General features: G+C 54.0%; 1 protein-coding gene across 23 annotated transcripts in view; it reads left to right on the top strand.

The window, feature by feature from the left end:
- The window catches only part of NCOR2 (nuclear receptor corepressor 2), a 233,643-nt gene that overhangs the window by 98,639 nt on the left and 115,007 nt on the right, over positions 1-19,997 (top strand). For all 23 annotated transcript variants that reach the window (XM_043902057.1, XM_043902059.1, XM_043902065.1 and 20 more), the window contains 2 exons: positions 7,836-7,892; positions 15,454-15,506. In XM_043902057.1, coding sequence (XP_043757992.1) covers positions 7,836-7,892; positions 15,454-15,506 — 110 coding nt within the window. The remainder of the gene's footprint in view (positions 1-7,835; positions 7,893-15,453; positions 15,507-19,997) is intronic.

The raw sequence follows: 19,997 nt of genomic DNA, 5'->3' as shown, positions 1-19,997 counted from the left end.
CTTGGTGTGGCTGTGGTTTGGACCGTGGCTGGCCTGTGGGATGCAAATGAAAATCCAGGCATTAGGTCATAGGAGAGCTTCAGGGGCTAATTGATCAGTGAGGGGGATGGGCAATCACTTAGGTACTCAGAAGAAATTCCTGTAATGCAAAAGACAGTAGTAACATTATTTGTCATAACAGCAACATTAGTTGAACAGCTCCTTCTTTTCAGGTGATGGGCAAAGTTTTTTTACATAGCAGTCCTCAGAGAGTAGGTATGATGATTGTTTCCAGTTAACACAGGGAGAAACTGAGGCCCAGAGACATTAAGTGACTTGTCTAAAGTCACACAGCTGGGAAGTGATGGGCCTGAGATTTGAACCCGTGAGCTGTCAGATCCCAGGGCGTTATTTGTTGACACTGGCCTCTGTTTACACTGAGCCCTGGAAAGGGCTGTTGGGATGGTTGAACATAGAATCTGTAGCGGACTGTGGAGCCTCCTAGGAATCTGTGGAGGGCAGCTGTTGGGAAGGGGCTCAGGGTACCCAAAGCAGAGTATCTCCTGGGGGGCTGAACCCCCAGGCTGGAGCTGCACTGAAGTGGAATCTGGTAGCTGGTGAGGTGGTGAGCTCCCCATTTTTCCCAATCAAACCACTAAGAGCTCAGCTTCAGTGATTTGCAGTTGACTCTTCAAATGTGCTCAGGGCCTGTGGATGTTGAGTCCCGTCCTTGATTTTACAGGAGAGGAAACTGAGGCCCAGAGAGGGTTTGTTCCTTGTCTGCGGTCATACAGTGAAGTGTGACAGATGGACTCCTATGATTCCCCCCTCTCCCGTCCTTGGCTTCTGGCCATGCTTCCCAGCTGCCTCTGCTATGAGATTTGCCCCTGGCTGCTGGATCAGTGCTCAGAGTCCAGGCAGGAGCTGGAGAGTCCATGGTGTCCCATGGCCTGGATGGTTAACTCTAGAGCCTGGGAACATGTGGTTGGTACCTGTGGCTATAGCTCCAGGCAGGAAAGTATTGGATCAACTGGTTTGGCTATGCCATCACCTCTTGAAGCTGCAATAGATGCAGGATGAGACTGAACTTGCTGGGAGCCTGGAAACTATGTGCTGGGCCTGTCAGGGCTGGTCACCTCTCACACCCTGGCTTCCTACCCAATTAACACCAGTAACGATCATAGTGATAGGAGAACTAAAGGAACTGTGCGTTCTTTGGCCAGATGTCCTAGGTTCAGATCCCATCTCTGCCATTTTCTGGCTCTGTGACCTTGGGCATATTTCTTAAGCCTCCCTGTAACCCATCTCCCTCACCAGTGAAATGATGATAATTATAGCACCTACCTTGTACCAGGGTGTGGGGATTAAATAAGTTCGTTATGTAGCATCCTTGGAACATTGCCTGCCATCATGTAGGTGCTAAGCTGGTGCTATTAACTGTTATCATCATTGTTCTTCTCTTCTTGTTATTGTTTACATTTTGCATGATTTCACTGAATCCTCTCCAGACCTGTATAAGATAGGTACTATTATTCTGTTTTACTCATAAAGAAACCATGGCTCAGAGAGGGAAAGTGACCTACGTGAGGTTGCACAGCAAGTGAGTTTTGAGCCTGGGGATCAGAGCCAAGAATGAATTGGCTCCAAGAGCCTGTGGCAGAGGGGGCAAAGACAGAGCTCCTGGAGCTGTCACCCTCCCTGATCTTCGGGTGGTATTGTCCTCTCCTCACCCCAACAGCACCTCAGGCTGGGGACTTTATGCCCATTTATGCTGATTTCATCTTGATGGGGTCCTGACAGTAAGTGAAAGACACTGGCCTTCCCCCAGCCACCCACCCCATATTTTCAGATGAGGAAATAGAAACTCTGGGTAATTTCCCCAAGGCCTTAAAGGTAGTAAGTGGCAGACTGGGACTCAAACCCTAGATCCTGAGCTTCTGAGAGCAGCCCCCTGCCTGGCAAGTTCAGGTGCTCTGGATGCATCACACTGTCCTGTTCATTCATTCATTTATTCACTCATTCAACAGCTGTGTAACTGAACGTCTGCTCTGGGCCTGCCACTGTTCCAGGCACTGGGGGCCCAGCAGGGACCCTGGCCTCCTGTCCACTCACAGTGGCTTTCTGATGGAGGAGATATAACCACACTGAAACCACTCCCCCTGCCCCCCAGGCACACCATGGGTCTGAAGAATTTGCCCCACCTTGTCCAAGTCCCTCTTTCTTTGCTTTCATCTACCCCCACCCCTTGCTCCAGCCTCATGACCCTTGTACTTCCTTGAACACTCAGGCATGCTTCTGCCTCAGGGCCTTTGCACTGACTGGGTCCTCTGCCTGGAGCTCCTTTTCCCCTGCTGGGCTGTTTCTCTCTCACTCCTTCAGCTGTTTGCTCAAATGTCCCCTTTTCAGCCAAGGTCAATTTTGACCCTCTGTTTAATACTCAAAAACTTCAGTAGCTCCTCTCCCTGGCTTTAATTGTCCCCACTGGACATAATTTATATTTTGTTTGTTTATTGTGAATAGAGGCCCCATGAGGGTGAGGATTCTTTTTTTCCCAGCTGTATCTCCAGCGCCTGGCACACAGTAGGTGCTTATTAAGTATCTGTTGAACAGATGAATGAATGCCAGAGAGGTGGGAGACTCTCCCCCCAAAGAGTCCTCTAGTTTTGGGTGGGACTGGCCTGTGTCCCCAGTGGAGGTCGGTGGGGGTCCCCCTACCTGGGCCAAGCCTCAGGGGCTGGAGGCCGGGTGGGCAGGAGCAGTCAGGACTTACTGCCCCTTGGGGGATCAGTCGGATTAAATTTTAATCCTCCTTCCTTCTCTGTGGGTTCCTCTGAGAGGCGGACACAAGGGTCTATCTCTAAATGCCACGCCGGCTGGAAAACGCGGCTTCCTGCCGGGCAGAGCCTGCCTGGCTCTTCTGCAGGCTGGACTCAGGTTCATTATCCATTCGGGGCACATGGACCAGGCGCCAGCATGCATGGGGGAAGCTGCCTGTGTGGGCGGGGCTGGGCAGGTGCACACAGATGGCAGAGCAGGAGGCAGGGTTGCTGCAGGCCCCAAGGGGCAGGAACGGGCAGGGCGGGCAGGGCCGGGATTGGGAAAGGCTTCTTGGAAGCAGTGGGTGGGCCATCGACCCGAGGAGGGCCTTCTGTGGGGGCTGCAGCACAGGTGGAGGCTCACAGAGGGGACGGGCTCTCGTTTGATCTTCAAAGGGAATGTGTAGGGGCGGGAGGTAGAGGTCTGGCAGGTGTGGGAAGAGGCTCACACTTTGAGTTTGGGTACAACAAACACACACACAGCACTAGTGAAGGATGTTTACACATCCTTATACAAATAAGCGACAATTTGCATGGTGCTGGCACTGTAGAAGTTCAGGGCAGTGGGCAATCCAGGCAGACTTCGTGGATGTGACTGGAGCTAGGTCTGCACAAATGGGCACCGCTGGGAAAAGGTAGAAGGATACTTCCAGTGGAGAAGATCACAGCCTGTTCCAAAGATGGTGAGGAGGCAGAATTCACGGAGGCAGGGCCCTCCGGTTGCTAAGGGATGAGGAAGAAATCAGAGAGTAAGAACCAAGTCCTTTTTTGTCTTAGATTTTAAGCATCTTCCTAGTAAAGTGTGTATACAGTGTGGTTAAGACTAAGCTGGACAAAGATGAATACTTCTATCAGTAATAACCAAGAATGTGAAGCATTTTGTAGAGCATTTTGGGGATTCAGGCACCCCAATGCCCAGCTTCAGACTCCCTGCCCCCTCGAGTTGTGATAGGGGTGTCCCAGGCTGAGCCCCGCCTCTGCCTCTGTCTCTGTCCATCATAACTAGCCCTGGAGTCTAAGGCTTCCTCCAGATTCCTGTGCACGTAGAGACTGATGTGCTCTTGAGTTTGTTAACACGAGCCCATGAATTCCGCCTCAGCACTCGGTCACTTCCGTCCCGCACCTGGAAGGGCTCTGGATGGGGTGTTTAGGCTGCAGTTTCAGATGAGGAAGCTGAGCCTGGGGGGAGGGGTAACTGCTCCCCTGAAAGGCTGCAGCACTTGGCAGGTGGACGTGGTGTGGAGGGGAGGGTGGTGCAGCCTGGAGTGGGGTGCGGGGGGTCCCAGACTTCCTGGGTGGGTGGGTGGGTATTTCCTGGTGCTGCCTTCTCTCTGCAGAAGAGGAGGGTGAGGCTTGGAGCTCAGGCTGGAGGAGCTAGAATGGTGGCTTCAAGGGGCGGGGGGCTGGCCAGGGGTCTGGTCAGGGTGCGACTCTGGCCCTCCTGCTCAGGAACTGGAACTATGTGTGTTTGGGGGGAGCAGTTCATGTGTGCATGTGTGTGAGCACATGTGTAATAGTGGACAGTTATTTTCATGTGTGCAAATTGTGTGTTGGAGACATCTTGCGGGGATCACGTGTGCACTTGTACCCCACACAGGTATGTGTTTGTTTACGTGGGCAGACCTACTGAAGGCTGTGTGTGTGTGTGTGCATGCACGTGCGCGCACGCCTTTGTGTGACTCAGCATGTGTGAGGCGTGTGATTCCTATGCATTTGTATGTCTGTGCACGTGTGTGTGTTCCGAGTGGGATGACTCTGTGTGGATACACATGTTTGAGTCAGCACGTGTAGGGCTAAAGTGACTTGCTGAGGGTTCAAGCAGAGCGGACTCCCAGATGTGGGTCCCTGATGGACCCCGCCTGGGGGAGGGACCCCGTAGGCAGGACATCCACCCCCATCCTGACCGCCTCAGCTCGCTGGAAACTACCTAGCAAATTACCAATGGCACCCTCTCCACATTGCCCCCACCGCCCCGCCCCTGCAAACTGGACCAGAGAGGCTGGGAGCCAGGATGTGCAGCATGAGGTGGAAGAAGCACCCCCGGGAAGACGTGAGGAGGTGGGCCTGCCTGTCCCAGCCTTTATCGGCTACTTTAGCTGGGTGACCCCAGCCTCAGCTTCCTTGTGTGTAATTGGGGCTGATGCTAGAAGCTTCCACCATGAGTACCTGCAGGAATCCAAACGGACAGGGCTTACAAGGGATCCAGGCCTGGCACGGATAGGGGGTCACCTGGTGTGAGCCGTGGCCTTGTCGTTATTGTTGACAGCCATAATAACAGCTAGCCCTTACCTAGTGCTCCCCACATGCCAGATCCTGATTTTAGCTCTGATTTTAGCTTGGAATGTGTGTCGATTCATTTAAGTCTCTCAACAGCTGTGTGGGGCGGTGCTGCTCTTGTCCCCATTTTGTAGATGAGGAAACTGAGGCTCAGAGGCGCTGAAGGGACTTGTCCAGGACCACACAGCCGGCACGTGGATCAGAGCCCAGTCTGGCTACCCGTGTAGCCTTGCTATTGACCACCCTGCTGTCCTGTGTTCCAGCGTTGCGGCATCTTTAGGACTGCTCCATGATAGGTTGTTTTTTTTCTTCCCCGCTGGGTGACCTTTTGGAAACTGAGTTGTCTTAAAAAGGCCCCAGGGCTGTTCAGGGCTTCAGTGCAGAGCCTGGGGGAAGGCCTGTTAGGGACCAAAGGTGCTCTCACACCAGCTGTGTGACGGGAGAGTTGGCTGCCCTGGGCTGTGCCCCGTCACCTGGGCTCCCTGGGGCTTTGGAAGGTCAGGAAGGGTCTCCTCCCTGCTCTCTTCCGCAGGGGCTGCAGGAAGGCCCCTCCCCAGGTACTTGTGTTCCCGAGACAGTGAGGATGTGGTAGAAGATGGTATCCTCCGTGGTTCATCGGACACAGGCTTCCTGAGGCCCTGTATGGGGTCTGAGACCTGGGCCCAGGGATATGATGTGGCAGTTTTAGTGTCCACTCGCTCCAGCCCTGCCCTTCCTGTGTTTGACATCACCTCTTTGTCCCAATGGGCAGTTGCCCATCTCACAGAGCCTCATGAATATGCACAAACTCCTATTCATTCCTCAAAGCCCGACTGTGTATCCCTCCTTTTACCTTTCTGGAGAGAGTGACTCTGAGCCACTTAATGACTCCCTCATATACCTCACATACCCTTCCTGCCTGAGCGTACTAACCTGCCATCACTGCTCATGACTAACTGCCCACTAGCCTCAGTTTATTGCACATAGAGACCAAATATTATTCGTTTTGTTTCATGCTGTGGTGCTTAATACAGAGTGGCTGCTCAAATATTTGGGGAAGCTACCCTGTCCTCTCGCCACCCTATACCCAGTCCTTCTGGTCCAGCTAGGGAATTCTTCCATCTTTGGTCCCCCATCGCTAACAGTTTCTGGCTTTGTGACGTGACCAGGGCTGGGGTGGTCTGCGGTGACTGCCAGACTGGTACCTGCCACAACTCAAAGAAGATGCGGGACCTACGTCTAGTGGAGGGCCTGGATAGGACCGGCTCTTGTCTTTCTCCCTTCTTGGAGCCTAGAGATCAGAAGAAAGACTTCTTATACTATTTTCCTGGGCCTCAGTTTCATCATCTGTAAAATGGGGGTACTTCTATCTCCCTGACTCCATGTTATGTGTGATTCAAATACTAATAATGCATGCCATGTACCCAATGCTTGACTCATAGTAGGTTCTCAATGAAATGGCTTTCATTAATGATAATCATCTGCACCCACCACCTCCCACCCGCAAGATTTTCTGGCCCCCAGCCACACTCTGAGGCTGCTGCTCTCAGGGTTCTGGCTTTGCACAAAGGGGGCCGAGATCATGGCTTGTTCTTGGGTGGGCTGGGCCCAGGGCTCTAGGCAGAGCCGTCCTCGGTGCCAGCTTGAGCCCACCTACATACCTGCCCTCTGTCACCGGGGCTGGGGGAGGGGTGAGGCTGGCCCTCAGCACGCCTCCTCCCTGCTGTGACACTTGGGCCTCCAATTCTGTTGTCAGCCGTGTCCTCCAGGGCTCTGGGTCACTCCCGTTTGGTGGGTCTGGATTGGGGGATCACTGGGGGAACCTTTCGATCTAATGATGGTGCATTGCTTGGCCTGTCCTCCCAGTCCATGCTGAGTCCTGGCTGGTCTCCCTGAGTTGGGCTGAGTCATGAGCACCCAGCCTGTCCTGGGTCACGGGAGGGTCTCAGATCTCCCATGTGTGTGCTGTGGGCACCCCACTTTCCATTTGATAGAGACACCCCCCGAAGCCACCTTTCCCAGCTCTGTGCCCACCCCATCCCCCAGCTGGCCCAGCCAAGCAGGCCCTGTGGTCCCAGAACTGGGGGCCTGGCCCAGACATAACGTCCACCTTTATGGTCAGGGTTCAGCCTGTTGAATTCGCAGTCACCTAGCCCCTTCTGCCGTATGTTCCTGTTTTCCTAATAAGTCCCGAGTTGTGAGTGGGGAGGGAGGCGGGGAGGCCCCAGGGCAGCTCAGAAGTAGTCACATGATTGTGAAATAGAAGAATCCTAGAAAGGGTATCTTCCCCACGCCTCTATCTCACCCTCTCTCCCCCGCCTCCTCCCCCCTCACTGGCGGCACCAGCTCCGAGGTAATTGGAGACACCCAGCCGGCTTCCAGGCTTCCAAGGCAGAGGAAGGCATCTCGAGGCCTGGCTGGGGATCTGTGCCCACCCCGGGCCCTGGTCGGGGGGGCGTTGAGCTGGGGGCTTCGGGGGAGCCCGCACCAGAGAACAGGGTGTGTTTGTTCGAATCGAAACTTGGCGGGCTTGCCAGGGCTGCTGTGGGGATGCTCAGGCCTCTCTGTGTTGGTCTCCAGCCCAGGGAGGGCTGGCGAGGGGGACCTTCCCCGCCCCCCACACCCGCCCCTGGGGCCTGGATGGGCGTGCTGGACTGGGCAGCTGCTTGGTGTTCCAGGAGGAGGCCTCTATTTATAATCTGTTCTCTGTGTGTGTGTGTGTGCGTGCGCGTTGGGTGTCTTATTTTTTTTTTTTAATTCTTCCTCTTCTCCGTCCCCCTGCAGAAGAAGGCCGAGGCTGCACATCGGATTTTGGAAGGCCTGGGGCCCCAGGTGGAGCTGGTGAGCTGGGGAACAGGGTGGGGTGCTCTGGGAGGGGGTGGGTAGCTGGAGAGGTGGACAGGGCGGCAGGTGGGTGTGGAGGCAAGGAGGAAGTTGTCTGTTGCCAAGTGCTGCCCTGTCCTCTGGAGGAGGCAGGAAATCCACCCTCTGATAAGAGGGACAGGCAGATAACAGTGGGCAGGTGGGCCGGGCCGCGCTGGGGGTGAGGTGGGGATGTGTAGTCCTCCGGCTTTGCTCCCAAGCCCGGCCAGTCAAGCTGCAAGATTGATAAGTTGGAGTCCAGCCCATGTGGTCTGGCTGATCGCGGAAAGCCCGTGCTCTGGGCCAGGTGATCTGGGTCCAACTCCCAGGTCTGTTACTTTGTAGCTGTGTGACCTGAGCAGGTGTCTTAACTTCTCTGTGCCCTGTTTCCTCACCTGTAAACTGGGACAAATAATAGCACATACCCATTAGTGAAGATGAGCCATACACCTTTTTGTCAAGCCCTGAACACACCACCCCTTAGACAGTAAGGGTGGAGTGTTAGTTGTTAGTATTACCATTGTCAGTGTCATTTTGCTGATGGGAAGATGCCAGGTCAGCAGCAGAGCCTAGAAGCAGACCCAGGCCTCTTCTCTCTCAGGCACCTGTCACCCTCTGTGTCACCAAGGGTAGGAAGCACGGGAGTGTGGAAACTCCTGGCCGGGGGCTTTGGAGTCCTGGGAGAGATGACCAGAGCTCCTGCCTGCCCGGGACCAGTGTCCCATGGCGTGGGTGGGTGCAGAGATGTGGGGGGCAGCATGAGGGACACGCCTGCTAGATGGTGTGAGGGTCTCTGTGTGTGTGTACTGGCTGGGGGGCAGAAATAAAGTTTTATGCATCTGGAGCCTAATTTTAAATCTGACCCCACCTTGTGTTTGCCGCATGGCTTCGGGAAAAGGACTCAGTCTTCTCATCTGTGAAATGGGGACGCTGTGGATCTTGATGAGGGACCAATGAAGTCGTGCGCAGAAAAGGCTTGCTGGCACAGCACCTGGCCCACGGCGGGCACTCGGCGTTGTGGTTGCCTCAGAGGGTGGAACTGTTGTCCCTGGAGTTTTTTCTGCAGTGGCAGCTGCTCCTCAGCCTGGGGGGCCGGCTGCTGATGGGCTACTGTGGAGCTGTGAGCAGCTGGCCTCTTCCTGTCCCCAGGTCCTTGCAGGGGGCAGAGCCAGACAGGGAGTTGGGTGGGGGTAAGGGCTCCTATGGCTCAAGGACAGGGCCCAATGCTCCTCCTGCAGTGGGTGACAAGCTCCCAGCCTGAGCTCTTGCTTCCCGTTGGGCATGCTTTCTGAGATGTCTCTCACAGCCTCTTTTTAAAAAAGCTTTTAAGTAGCTTTATTGAGACGTAATCCACGCGCCATACAATTCTCCCATTTAAAGAGTACAATTCACTGGTTTTTAGTATGTTAGCAGATGTGTGTGAGCGTCTCCACAATTGACTTGAGAACATTTCACCCTCTCAGAAAGAACTCTGTTCCCTGAACTATCACCTCCTTATCTTCCCCCTCCTCGCCTCCCACCCCTTCCCCCCCCAACCACCAATCCGCCTTCTGTCTCTATGGATTTGCCTGTTCTGAACATTTCATATCAGTGGAATCAGACAACACGTGGCCTTTTGTGCTTGGCTTCTCTCACTCAGCTTCCTGTTCTTAAGTGCTTGTGTCTTGGTTGCCTCATTCCTTTTTGTGGCTGAATTGTATTCCATTGTACGGATGGACCACATTTAGTTTATCCTTGTAGCCATTGATGGGCCTTTAGGTTGATTTTGCTTTTGGCCATTATAAATGAATCGCTGTGAACATAAACATACAGATTTCCGTGTGGATATGTGTTTCCCTTTCTCTTGGGTGGATATCTAAGCCTGGACCTGCTGAAAGTGAAAGTGTTAGTCCCTCACTCATGTCCGACTCTCTGCGACACCATGGACTGTAGCTGACAGGCTCCTGTGTCCATGGGATTCCCCAGGCAAGAGTACTGGAGTGGGTTGCCATTCCCTTCTCCAGGGGATCTTTCCGACCCAGGGATCGAACCTGGGTCTCCCGCATTGCGGGCAGCTTCTTTACTGTCTCATCCACCCAGCTGGATCATATTCATTCTGTGTTTAACCTCTTGAGGAATTAATTGCCAGATGATTTTCAATCCATCGCTCCACCATTTTCCATCCCCACCAGTCAGCTGCTGCTCACCTTGGTTCCCCTTTTCTTGCCAGGGGGGCTGCAGGACTTGATTTGGCCCCTCAACCATGTCTAGACCTGGAGGCCCTTCCTTTCCCTCCTGACTTAATTACTCCCGGGGTCTCCTGAGTAGGCAGGGTGGGCCTAAAGGGAGATCCCTGGGTCGGGAGGCCTGAGGAGTTCCGCCGAGAACAGCAGGGTGTCTGTGGGCCTCACAATCTCGGTGATTCTTTCCTGGGTCTTTGGGGGAGAGGACGTTGTCCTCTGCTTGGGGTTCTCAGAGAGGAGGCTCCCTCAAGGCTGGTGGCACAGGAGGCGGAGGTCTGGAGTGACTGGGGGGGGCTGTGTGGCTGTCACTGGAGTCCTTTTGAAGTCCATAGGCTCTTGACTCGGTGGCCTTCAGGGGGACTGGAGAAGGGACTCACGCTGACAGAGCATATACCTTGTCAGGCCTTGTGGAGATGTCACCATCCATTTTCTAGGTGAGGCTCAGAGAGGGCAGTGCCTTGCCCAGACACAGCAAGAGATGAGGTGGGGAGGTGTGCAGAGCCCAGCCAATTCCTCACAGGTCTGCCCTCTGTCTTGGGTACCACAAGGCCCGAGTGGCCAGAGGTATCCTCCAAGCAGAGGCAGCTCAGAGGAACACTCTTTGCAGAGAGCTACTTCGTGCTACGCAGGAGTCCTGTCTCAGGCTGGGAAAGGGGGCCTGGTGCTGCTGACCCCGGGTCTCAGGTCACTGGGTAGCACCACTGGAGAGTCCAGTTCCCCGGGGGTCTCTCCCATCTGCAGCCAGGGAGCAGCCAGCCGAGGAAGACAGTGACCTGGGGGGAGTCCTGGGCCCTGCAGGAACGTGCGTGGGCAAGAGAGATAATAGCGCGGGCAGCTCCGAGCGGGGCTCGGCCCTCCACCCCTGCGCCCTGGGGACCAGGCCGGGCCCAGAGGAAGGGGCAGCCCAGCCCCCACCTCCTCTCCATACCGCTCTGAGTCACTGGTTTCCTTCCTGTTCAGAGGTGTTATTTTAAGAATGCGGTGTCACCAGAGGACCGAGGGCCAGCGCTGACGCTTCGTTTCTAGCACCTCGTCCACCTGGTTCTTCTCGGCCACCCGCCGGCTGCCTGCCCTCAGGCCTCAGGGGGAGCCCCTTCCTTCTCCCCAAGACCTAGCTCCTCTTTCTTAGTCATTTCTGTCCCAGGCCTTCCAGTCTGGCACATCCTCCACTGTGTGCTCTCTTTCTCCCTCCTGACTCAGCTGTGCCCCCATTTCTAGAGGAGGAAATGCAGGCATGGAGGGGGTGGGCCTTCCTATCGGAACCCCAGCCGCTCCCCCACTCCCGCCCTGCCTCGCTCCTCTGGGGTCTGGGCCAGGGATTTCCCCTCCTAAATCTTTTTTGTTGTTGTTGTTAAGTTTATTATTATTATTCTTGGCTGCGTTGGGTATTTGTTGTTGCAGGCAGCCTTTCTCTAGTTGTAATGTGTGGGCTTCTCACGGCGCTGGCGTCTCTTGTTGCGGAGCACCGACTCTAGGCGCGCGGGCCTCAGTAGTTGTGGCAAGCGGGCTTAGTCCCGCTGTGGAATCTTCGCCGACCAGGGATTGAACCTGTGTCTCCTGCAATGGCAGGCGGATTCTTAACCACTGAACCACCAGGAAAAGTCGCACCTCTTTGGTCTTGGGTCGCCCTGGCAACAGGTGAAACCTGGACGGTAGCAGAGAAAGCTGCTGTGGGTGTGAAGGCCAAGGTGGCCTCATGGACAAAGCTGAAGGCCATGCCTCCCAGGACGGAAGCGGGTCTTGCCTGGCCTTGTGCAGCCCCCTGTAGGTGGTGAGGAGGGGCCCTGGGGGGAACCCCCACCTCTGGCCCTGCCCCCTCCCCCCCAACAGTGTACCAGCCAAAGTTGCCTTGTGATCCTTCCTCACTCCTACGATGGGGCAACGAATAGCCTCCTGAGGCCAGAGTGTTTCCTTCCTGCCCAGGTCTGTTTATCTCAGAGTGCCCAGCGAGTGTGCCTCCTTGGAGGACAGCCCCTCTGGTCAGAAGCAGCACACCCCACGATGTTCTCTGACTTTTCCTGGCCTCTTGCTGAAGGCCACCTGGAGGGGCAGAGTGCTGTGTCCTTGTCTTATCCAGCAGGGCTGGAGGGTGAAAGTGATCCCTTCCCTGCGGGTTTGGCGGGTCAGAGGCGGGCTGGGACCCCACTGCCCTCCCGGAAGTCTGTCTCCTCTTTTCTGGCCCATCCCACCGTGTAGAAACGGGCCACCCCCCTGCCTCTCACCCCCAGCCCATCACTGACACCTGGGGTCTCTCTATGTTGTCCTTCAGCCCTTCCTGGCCTCCTTAGACTGTGGAGACTGCCATCTTTAAAAGCAAAATAAGGCAGTTGAGTCGCCAAATCTGACACTTCCTGGGCTTCTTGAAAGCCCTATAAGGTAGTTCCTGTTTGCTCTATGCCCATTTTCCAGATGAGGACGCTGAGGCCCTGATTGTTGAAGGCATAAGCTGACAGTTAGCAACAGGAGCGCCATCACTTAAATTGGGACCCATCTTCTCCCCGAAGTGAACATGTAAGGCATGCCCACTCCCGCCAAGCTTGTGTTTTATTAGCTTGTGGCGAACATAAAAGACCTGATGCAGAGTCACCCGCGATTAAGCACAGCATTTAATGCCCTGGAATTAAGCACAGGCATCTTTGTAGGACTCCTTGCCGTCCCGAGATGTGGGCTGTCAGTCGTGTGCAGTGAGGTGTTAACCTTCTCTGGTTGGGAAGTTCTGCACTGAGTCTGACCGTGGTCTCTCCTGCTGCCCTGCTGTTCAGATACACAGAGTGGGGCTGGGGAAACCTTCTTGATGAGAGCCAAGCACCTGGAAGAGCAGCTGACCCAGCGTTGGGGGAGATGGCCTGTGCCAGCCATGGGGCAACATCTCCATCCTGCGGGGAGTAGCTGAGCTTGGGGCCTGGAATTGCCTGAGGAGTGGCGAATTGTCCTCAGCCAAGGCTGTCCATGGAGGTCAGGAGGCCTGTCTCTGGGGAAATGACAGGTTGGACCTGTGCCATGCTGCTTGGGGGTGGTCCCCATCAGCTGGGATGACGCCAGGAGGTGTGTTCAGCTCCATCTTCAGGGGCTGGTTCAAGGGCAGGGCCTGATATGCCATCCTCCCTCACCTCAGGGCCCTACCCCGAGGCTTCAGGACACCACATCTCCATCTTCGCCTGCCCAGCCTGACCCATCACCCTCTGTACCTGAGTCTTGTACCACCGTCATCCATGGCTGCCTGTGTGGGTGTGTGAGACAGAGAGAGGGAAGGCGGTGAGAGGAACAGGAAAAGAGGCCAAACACAAAGAGAGATGCACAGACATGCGGGAGGAGACGCACAGAGAGTGCAGGCAGAGAAGGGTAAACCCCTCCCTCCAGGGCTGGAGCTGAGAGGTGGGAGTCAGGTATCAGCTCATCTCTTTCTAGCCAGAGGCAAATGTTTTAATCTCTCAGAGACTAGGTTTTCTCATCTGTAAAATGGGGATGGTAATTGTATCAGTCAGTAACTGCTGTGTAACAAACTGGCCCCAAATTTAAACAACAGGTTGATATTTCCCACAAGTATAGAAGTCAGCTGAGCAATTTCTCTTGATGTGAGCTCAGCCCACTCACATCTGTGGGCAGCTGGAAAATCAGCTGGTGGTTCTAGCTTTTGGCTCGGATGGTTCTAGCTTTTTGGCTAGTGCTGCTGTTCTCCGTGCCGGCTTCTTGCCTCCAGCAGGCCAGGCTACACTTGGTTTCTTGAAGGTGAGGGGCAGAGGGAGCAGGCGAACAAGAGAGGAAGAAAGAGCAGAAAGGCTTCGTCTCCTTTCACAGTTTGCATATGTCTCATTGGGGCTTCCCTGGTGGCTTAGTCGGTAAAGAATCTGCCTGCAATGCAGGAGGCCCAGGTTTGATCCCTGGGTTGGGAAGATCCCCTGGAGGAGGGCATGGCAACCAACTCTAGTACTCTTGCCCAGAAAATTCCATGGACAGAGGAGCCTGGCAGTCGACAATTCATGGGGTTGCAAAGAGTCGGACACGACTGGGCGACTAATGAACAAACAGAAAAACAAAACACTGGGTGTGGATGGATGCAAGGTGGGCAGGAAAAATTGCTTCCATGAATATAGTCACTGCACCCTGATGGTGATAATGACCCTGAAAGTTCTTGGGCCTCTCAGTCTTCTAGGCATGGCTGAGAGCTTTGCATTCATTATCTCGTTGGATCTTCACAACAACTCTCCGAGTTTAACCCCATTTATGGATGAAAACCTGGGGCACAGATGGGCTGAAGTCACTCCCCCAGAGACATACAGCTGGAAGATGCCAGGGATGTGAGCCCGGGGGGTTAGCCTTTAACTGCAGCCCTGCCGTCCAGGAGAGAGAACACACAGCATCTAGCTCAGCTCTTGCCCCATCGCAGACACTGCAGCAACTTCCTCCTTTTGATTTGCACACTTGTTGTTGTTGTTGTATATGGACCCAGTTCATTCATTTCTCACTGCTGTGTAGCCTTCGAGGTGTAAACGAGTCCTTACTTCCTCATTCCTTTTTCTGAAGGTGGATACTTAGCTTGCTTCTTTTTAAAACATCTTTGGCTGTACCATGCAGCATTTAGGATCTTAGTTCCCCGACTAGGGATTGAACCCGTGCCCCCTGCATTGGAAGCATGGAGTCTGAACCACTTGACCATCAAGGAAGTCCTGGCTTGCTTCTAACGTGTTGCTGTTATGAATAGTGCCTTCCAGGCATTCTGGGGTCCATCTTCTGGTGGGACACAGTGCCTGACTGTTTTCCAGGGCACCTGCAGGAGGGGAGGGGGTCCTCTGGCACACCTGCCTTCACATCTCTGGGGCACAGATACCTGTGTATATTTCCAATGGCTGTATGCACGCCTTCCTATCTCCCCACGTCTTTGCCAACCCTTGGCACTGTTGGGCTGTTTTCTCTTCTGCCAGTCCCTGGTGGTGACAGGGTAGCTCACCGTGTTCGGACAGTTTTCTCTGTTCAAGACCGTTACTGATCTCAGCTCACCTGGGATGTGTGTGCTTGTCCTTGGGTGCTCATGCCAGCCCTGCCCTGTGTCCTGCAGGGCAGCCATGGCGGCCCTGGGGGAGGGGGTCATAGTACCCATCACTGCGCCCAGAGGGTCACAGTCTGTTCCTGGCTGGGGCTGTGGGCTGGGTCCCCATGTTCCGTTTCATGCCTGCCGGCGGCTGGTTCTCACACCAGTGGACAGCTCCCTGATGCCAGGGCCTGGGGCGCCGCAACAGGGCAGTGGCCAGCCCAGCCCGCGCCAGCTGCCCATAGTCCTGGCCCGGCTCTGACCTGCCTCCCTCTCTGTTTTCTTGCAGCCATTGTACAACCAGCCCTCCGACACCAGGCAGTATCATGAGAACATCAAAATGTGAGTACTTGAGGGCAGCCGTGCAGACGCGCAGTGGCGTGGGGGGCCCGGGATGGGATGTGGGTTCTCAGTTCCCGTCGGGGCTCCCAGCCAGGGCCGGGTGCTGGAGGAGGGGACAGAAGGGGGTGATTTGGGCAGGAATTCTGGGCCAGGCAGGGCCTTGGATGGAGAGGCAGAGGTGATGAGGGGCCAAGGGAGTGGCCCCATGAAACTTTGGGAGACAGACCGTGGTTTGGGAGGGTGGGCAAGCTGCTTGCATAGCTTCTGAGAGACAGAGGTGGAGGTCCTCCTCCTGTTTGAGCTGAAGGAAGCTGTTACCAGGAGGAGGAGTATGTGCTCGTGGGGGTGGCCGTGGAGTAAGCAGGGACCCTGTGCTTTGAGCTACGATGTAAGCATAGTTAGGACTATCTGTGGTCCACACAGAGGGGCCTGTCTGTGACACAGCCCAGTGTGGGAGCACCTGGGAGCACTCACCCAGACCTAGAGGCTTTGGAATGGGCAGTATGATATAGCCCAGTGAAGGGGCCTTTTCCCAGATGAACACCAGAAGTGGAAAAATATCAGTGAAGTGCCACACACAGTTGGCGTGGGCCGAGCTGGGAGACCAGGGGCACCAGGACGGTGCTGGTGGCCAGTGTCTTTATGTGTCCAAGTTGGGCACCAGGCGTTGAGGAATTGTGGCTCTCAGAAAGAGGTTGGCTTTTTTCTGGGGATGCATTAGTAGGAGTATAGCCTCCTTGGCCGAGGAGGGGATATTACCTCATGTCGTTATCCAGGAGTCTGAAAGGTCAGAGGGGTCTTGCCTGTTGAAGAACATGTGGCTGTGAACACTCCGGGGGTGTTAGGTTATAGGTAGGTCCTTTGGGATCACAATCTTTGAACTGTTCAAGGTTCATTTTTGTGTGACCTCAGGAGGGCGGTGCTTAGCTGGTTCAATGGGCAGTCCAATTTGGTCTGACTGTCCGAACTTCCTTGGGGTGGAGTTTCAGGGTGTATGTGCGGCAGTAAGCTCCCCATCCCTGGGGGCATGCAAGCCTCCTGATGGTTTTCAAGTATCTGCAGGTGCTGGACTAGTTGTTGGGGAGGTCCCTCCTCTTGTAGTGTTTGGACCCACATGACTAGTCTAGGCTCTGGTGACCCAACAGGGCCACCCCCCCTTGCAGCTCCCAGTGGCTGATGAAGCAACCTAGAAAAATCTCTTGTTGCCATTGAGGTCCTTGGCTTATTTGGGCTTGGGAGTACCCGCCTTACCTTCGTTGCTGCCTGCCACTCAGCCTGTGGCTGGCAGGGGCTATGGGGTATCCTGTCCAGGGGAGCATTGGGGTATCCCTGGGTTTTCCGTGTCCTATGTGGCCTGTGCTTTTGTTTGGCCTCGAGAGTGTGTTCACTGCTCAGGTACCAAATCCCTCTCAACACTACATGGTTTATTTTCCATTCAGGCCACATTAGTCCTTTATAAAGCTTCCTGGGGCCACTGCTGGGGGTAGGGGAGCCCCAGATAGAGTTTGGGTGAGGGCATGGGGCCCTTTAGGGCCTCTCATGGCTGGTTTAGGGGATGAATGTGGCATGTTCTCAGCTGGGCAGAGCCTACTGGAAACATTCAATCATTCTATACACATTTATTACACTCACTGTGTGCCAGACCCTGTTCTAGGACCTGGGGTCTTACTGTGTACAAGACGAAGTTCCCCATACTTTCATTAAGCTTTGTCTAGCAGTGGAGGCAGAAAACAAGTTAAGTAAACGAGAAGATATCAGCGAATAAAAAGTACTGCGGTCACATAGCTGTCTTAAGCTCTTTATGCTTTAATATACTGAGTTGTATTTTTCCTTTCAGCATAACAATTTTTGATAGCAGTATTATTACACTAGAAGTCTTGCATACATTTTTTTCACTAGACTACAAATGAGTAATACTTTAGGCTGAATAGCGTGGATGATTTCAGGTTATAAAAATGGCCATAGGATCCAAACAACAAAGGCAAAAGGTATCCATACAAATAATACTAACTGATAAGATACTGCTACATATAAGTAAAATAAAACTATGAGTTTACTGAAACCAGTGCCCAATTTTTATATCCTATAATCTTCATCAGAGGACAGTTCTCCTCTACTAGAGTACATTTTGGCTAAGTAGGTAACTGCCTAGTGAAATTTACTCCAAATCTAAGTCACAGATGAATATGTTTAAGTTTAAAACATAGAGATAAATAATTTTGAGATTTCTTCAGTGATAAAGTGGTCTGTTTCATGTTAGAAAAATGTATCTGTAAGCAAGTTATTTGAATTGCTCTCTTCTTAGAATTTTAATTTTTTTCCCCATAGTTTGCCACTGAAATCATAATCACTTCTGTAATTTTAGTTTCAGTGTGGTCATGATTAAATCAGTGCTGTCATTTACTTTAAAAAATACAATGAAGGGACTTCCTTGGTGGTCCAGTGGTTAAGACTCCACTGCAGAGAGCATGGGTTCCATCCCTGGTCAGGTAACTAAGATCCCACATGCTGTGTGACATGGCCAAAAAAAAAACAAAGACAAAAAAAAAAAGATGCTATGAAGATGGCAAACAGGCTGATGGGAGAGAATGTGAGGGGTGACTTAGCCAAGGGGATCGGGGCCAGGGCCTGACAGCTGAGGGAACATTCAGAGACCAAGCAGCAGCTGGCATGTAGACCCTTCCCCCCACCACAGGCAGGTGGAAAAGGCGTTGCAAAGGCCCTGGGGCTGGACTGAGCTGGCGGGATCACAGAGAAGGCTGGCATTTCCTGAAGGGGTAGGTGAAGGAGAAGAAGGTGCTAGGCAGATCACCTAGGGCTGGTGACGAGTTTTGGGTTTATTATCTGTGCTAAGGGAGGCTAGTGATGAGGTTTACGTTAAGTGATGTATGGGGTTTTTGTGAGCCCATGGTCTGGGGGTGGGGCAGGTTGAGGACCACAAGCATCTGGCTCACGAGGCCAGTCACTCTTGGTGCCTCGGTTGCCCCATCTGTGAGATGGGTTGAAGATTCAATGAATCCCTCAAAGTTATTCAGTGTCAGGCATGTAGGAAGTGTTCTGTGATTTTTCTCACTTCATCAACAGAGACCAAGAGAGTTCTCCTCCTCATTCATTCACTCATTCATTCAGCAGATATTTAGGAACACCTGCTCTATGCCAGGCACCATTGTGGGCCCCGGGGAGAGAGCAGTGAATGAGGAGGTCTGCCATTCTGGTGGCTCAGACAGATCATAAAAAAATACGTCTGTGATATAATGATAGCTTGATAAGGACAAGAAGACAGATCAGGCTGGGGCTGGGGTGAGGCGTTCTCTTTTTCAGAGTGCAAAGCTTTACCAGCTCACCCCGACTAGGGCTCCTCCCAGGCTCCCTCCCCTCCCACCTCTGTAATCGCCACCAGGTGGAAGGTTATCCCTTCCCCAAGGACCTTGCCCTGTCACTTTAATTTCTCTGTGTCTGCGCGCTGGGGCCTCTGAGTTAAAGTTAATTTCACGCTTGACTTCCTGCTGCACTGGCAATTTCGGACGTGTTGAAGTCACCTGTACCCACCTCGATGCTGTCCTCTGCCACCTGCCTCCTCGGGAGGCATGGGGGCGGCCGCCCATGCTCCTGGTAGGGGCAGGGGTGGTGTGGGAGAATGGTTGCAGTCTGGTCTTAGCCCTAGTCCTTGGCAATGACTCCGCAGACCTCCCAGGCTTTGGGAAGCAGGGGAGGGGGTTGGGGGGGGGGGGCGACCCCAGAGCGGCATCAGTGGGTGCTCCATGGAGGGGCTCCCTGCCCTCTGCAGGCTGGACCCACAGGGAGAGCTGGGGGCTGAATTCTCCGGGTCAGGGAGCCTACGGTGATTTGGTGAAAGGTCGTGGGTTTGATGCAATGATTACGGTTGCAGCTCCTGCGTGCTCTGCCGTGGCCACCCCTTCACCTGGTGGTGAGCCTTGTCCTCTCCTCCCCTCGAGACTGGAAGCCTGCTGGCTCTTTCTGGCTCTTCCTTCCGGATTTTCTTGTCTTACAGACTGATTTCTCCCCTTTTCCTGCCTTGCTGGGGTTTGGCTGATGCCCTAGGGCCATGCAGGTGGGAAGGGTACTCTGGGCCCAGGTTACTGTTAACTGGTCCTTGTGGTCTTGCTCTGGAGGTTCAGAGATGTTGAGTAGCTTCCCTGGGGCCACCCAGCCACACTCTTTAGACCAGCCCCATCTGCACACCCACCCTGCTTTCCTTGCCTGTGTCTGCAGTCCCGGCTCTGCCCGCGCCTCCACCCTCCCCCGCCACCCCAACCCAGTGACCTCGGGCACGTCACATCACTTTGCTTGCCAATAAGTTGGTTTCCTTGGAAGTCACATTGTGTGGGAAAAGTGCTTTGCCCCCAGTGAGCATGTTTCGGACCATCAGTCACCCCAATCTGACAAGCTTTTCCCAAGGCATTCAGGGGCCTGCATGGGCTGCTTCCATCTTACTCTTCCCCTGAAGTCAGGGGATCTGGTTCTCCCTGA

Source organism: Cervus elaphus, chromosome 5 (assembly GCF_910594005.1).
Source record: "Cervus elaphus chromosome 5, mCerEla1.1, whole genome shotgun sequence".
Taxonomy (NCBI): domain Eukaryota; kingdom Metazoa; phylum Chordata; class Mammalia; order Artiodactyla; family Cervidae; genus Cervus; species Cervus elaphus.
The sequence above is the reverse complement of the archived record's forward strand: the minus strand, read 5'-3'. Positions and strand labels throughout refer to the sequence as shown.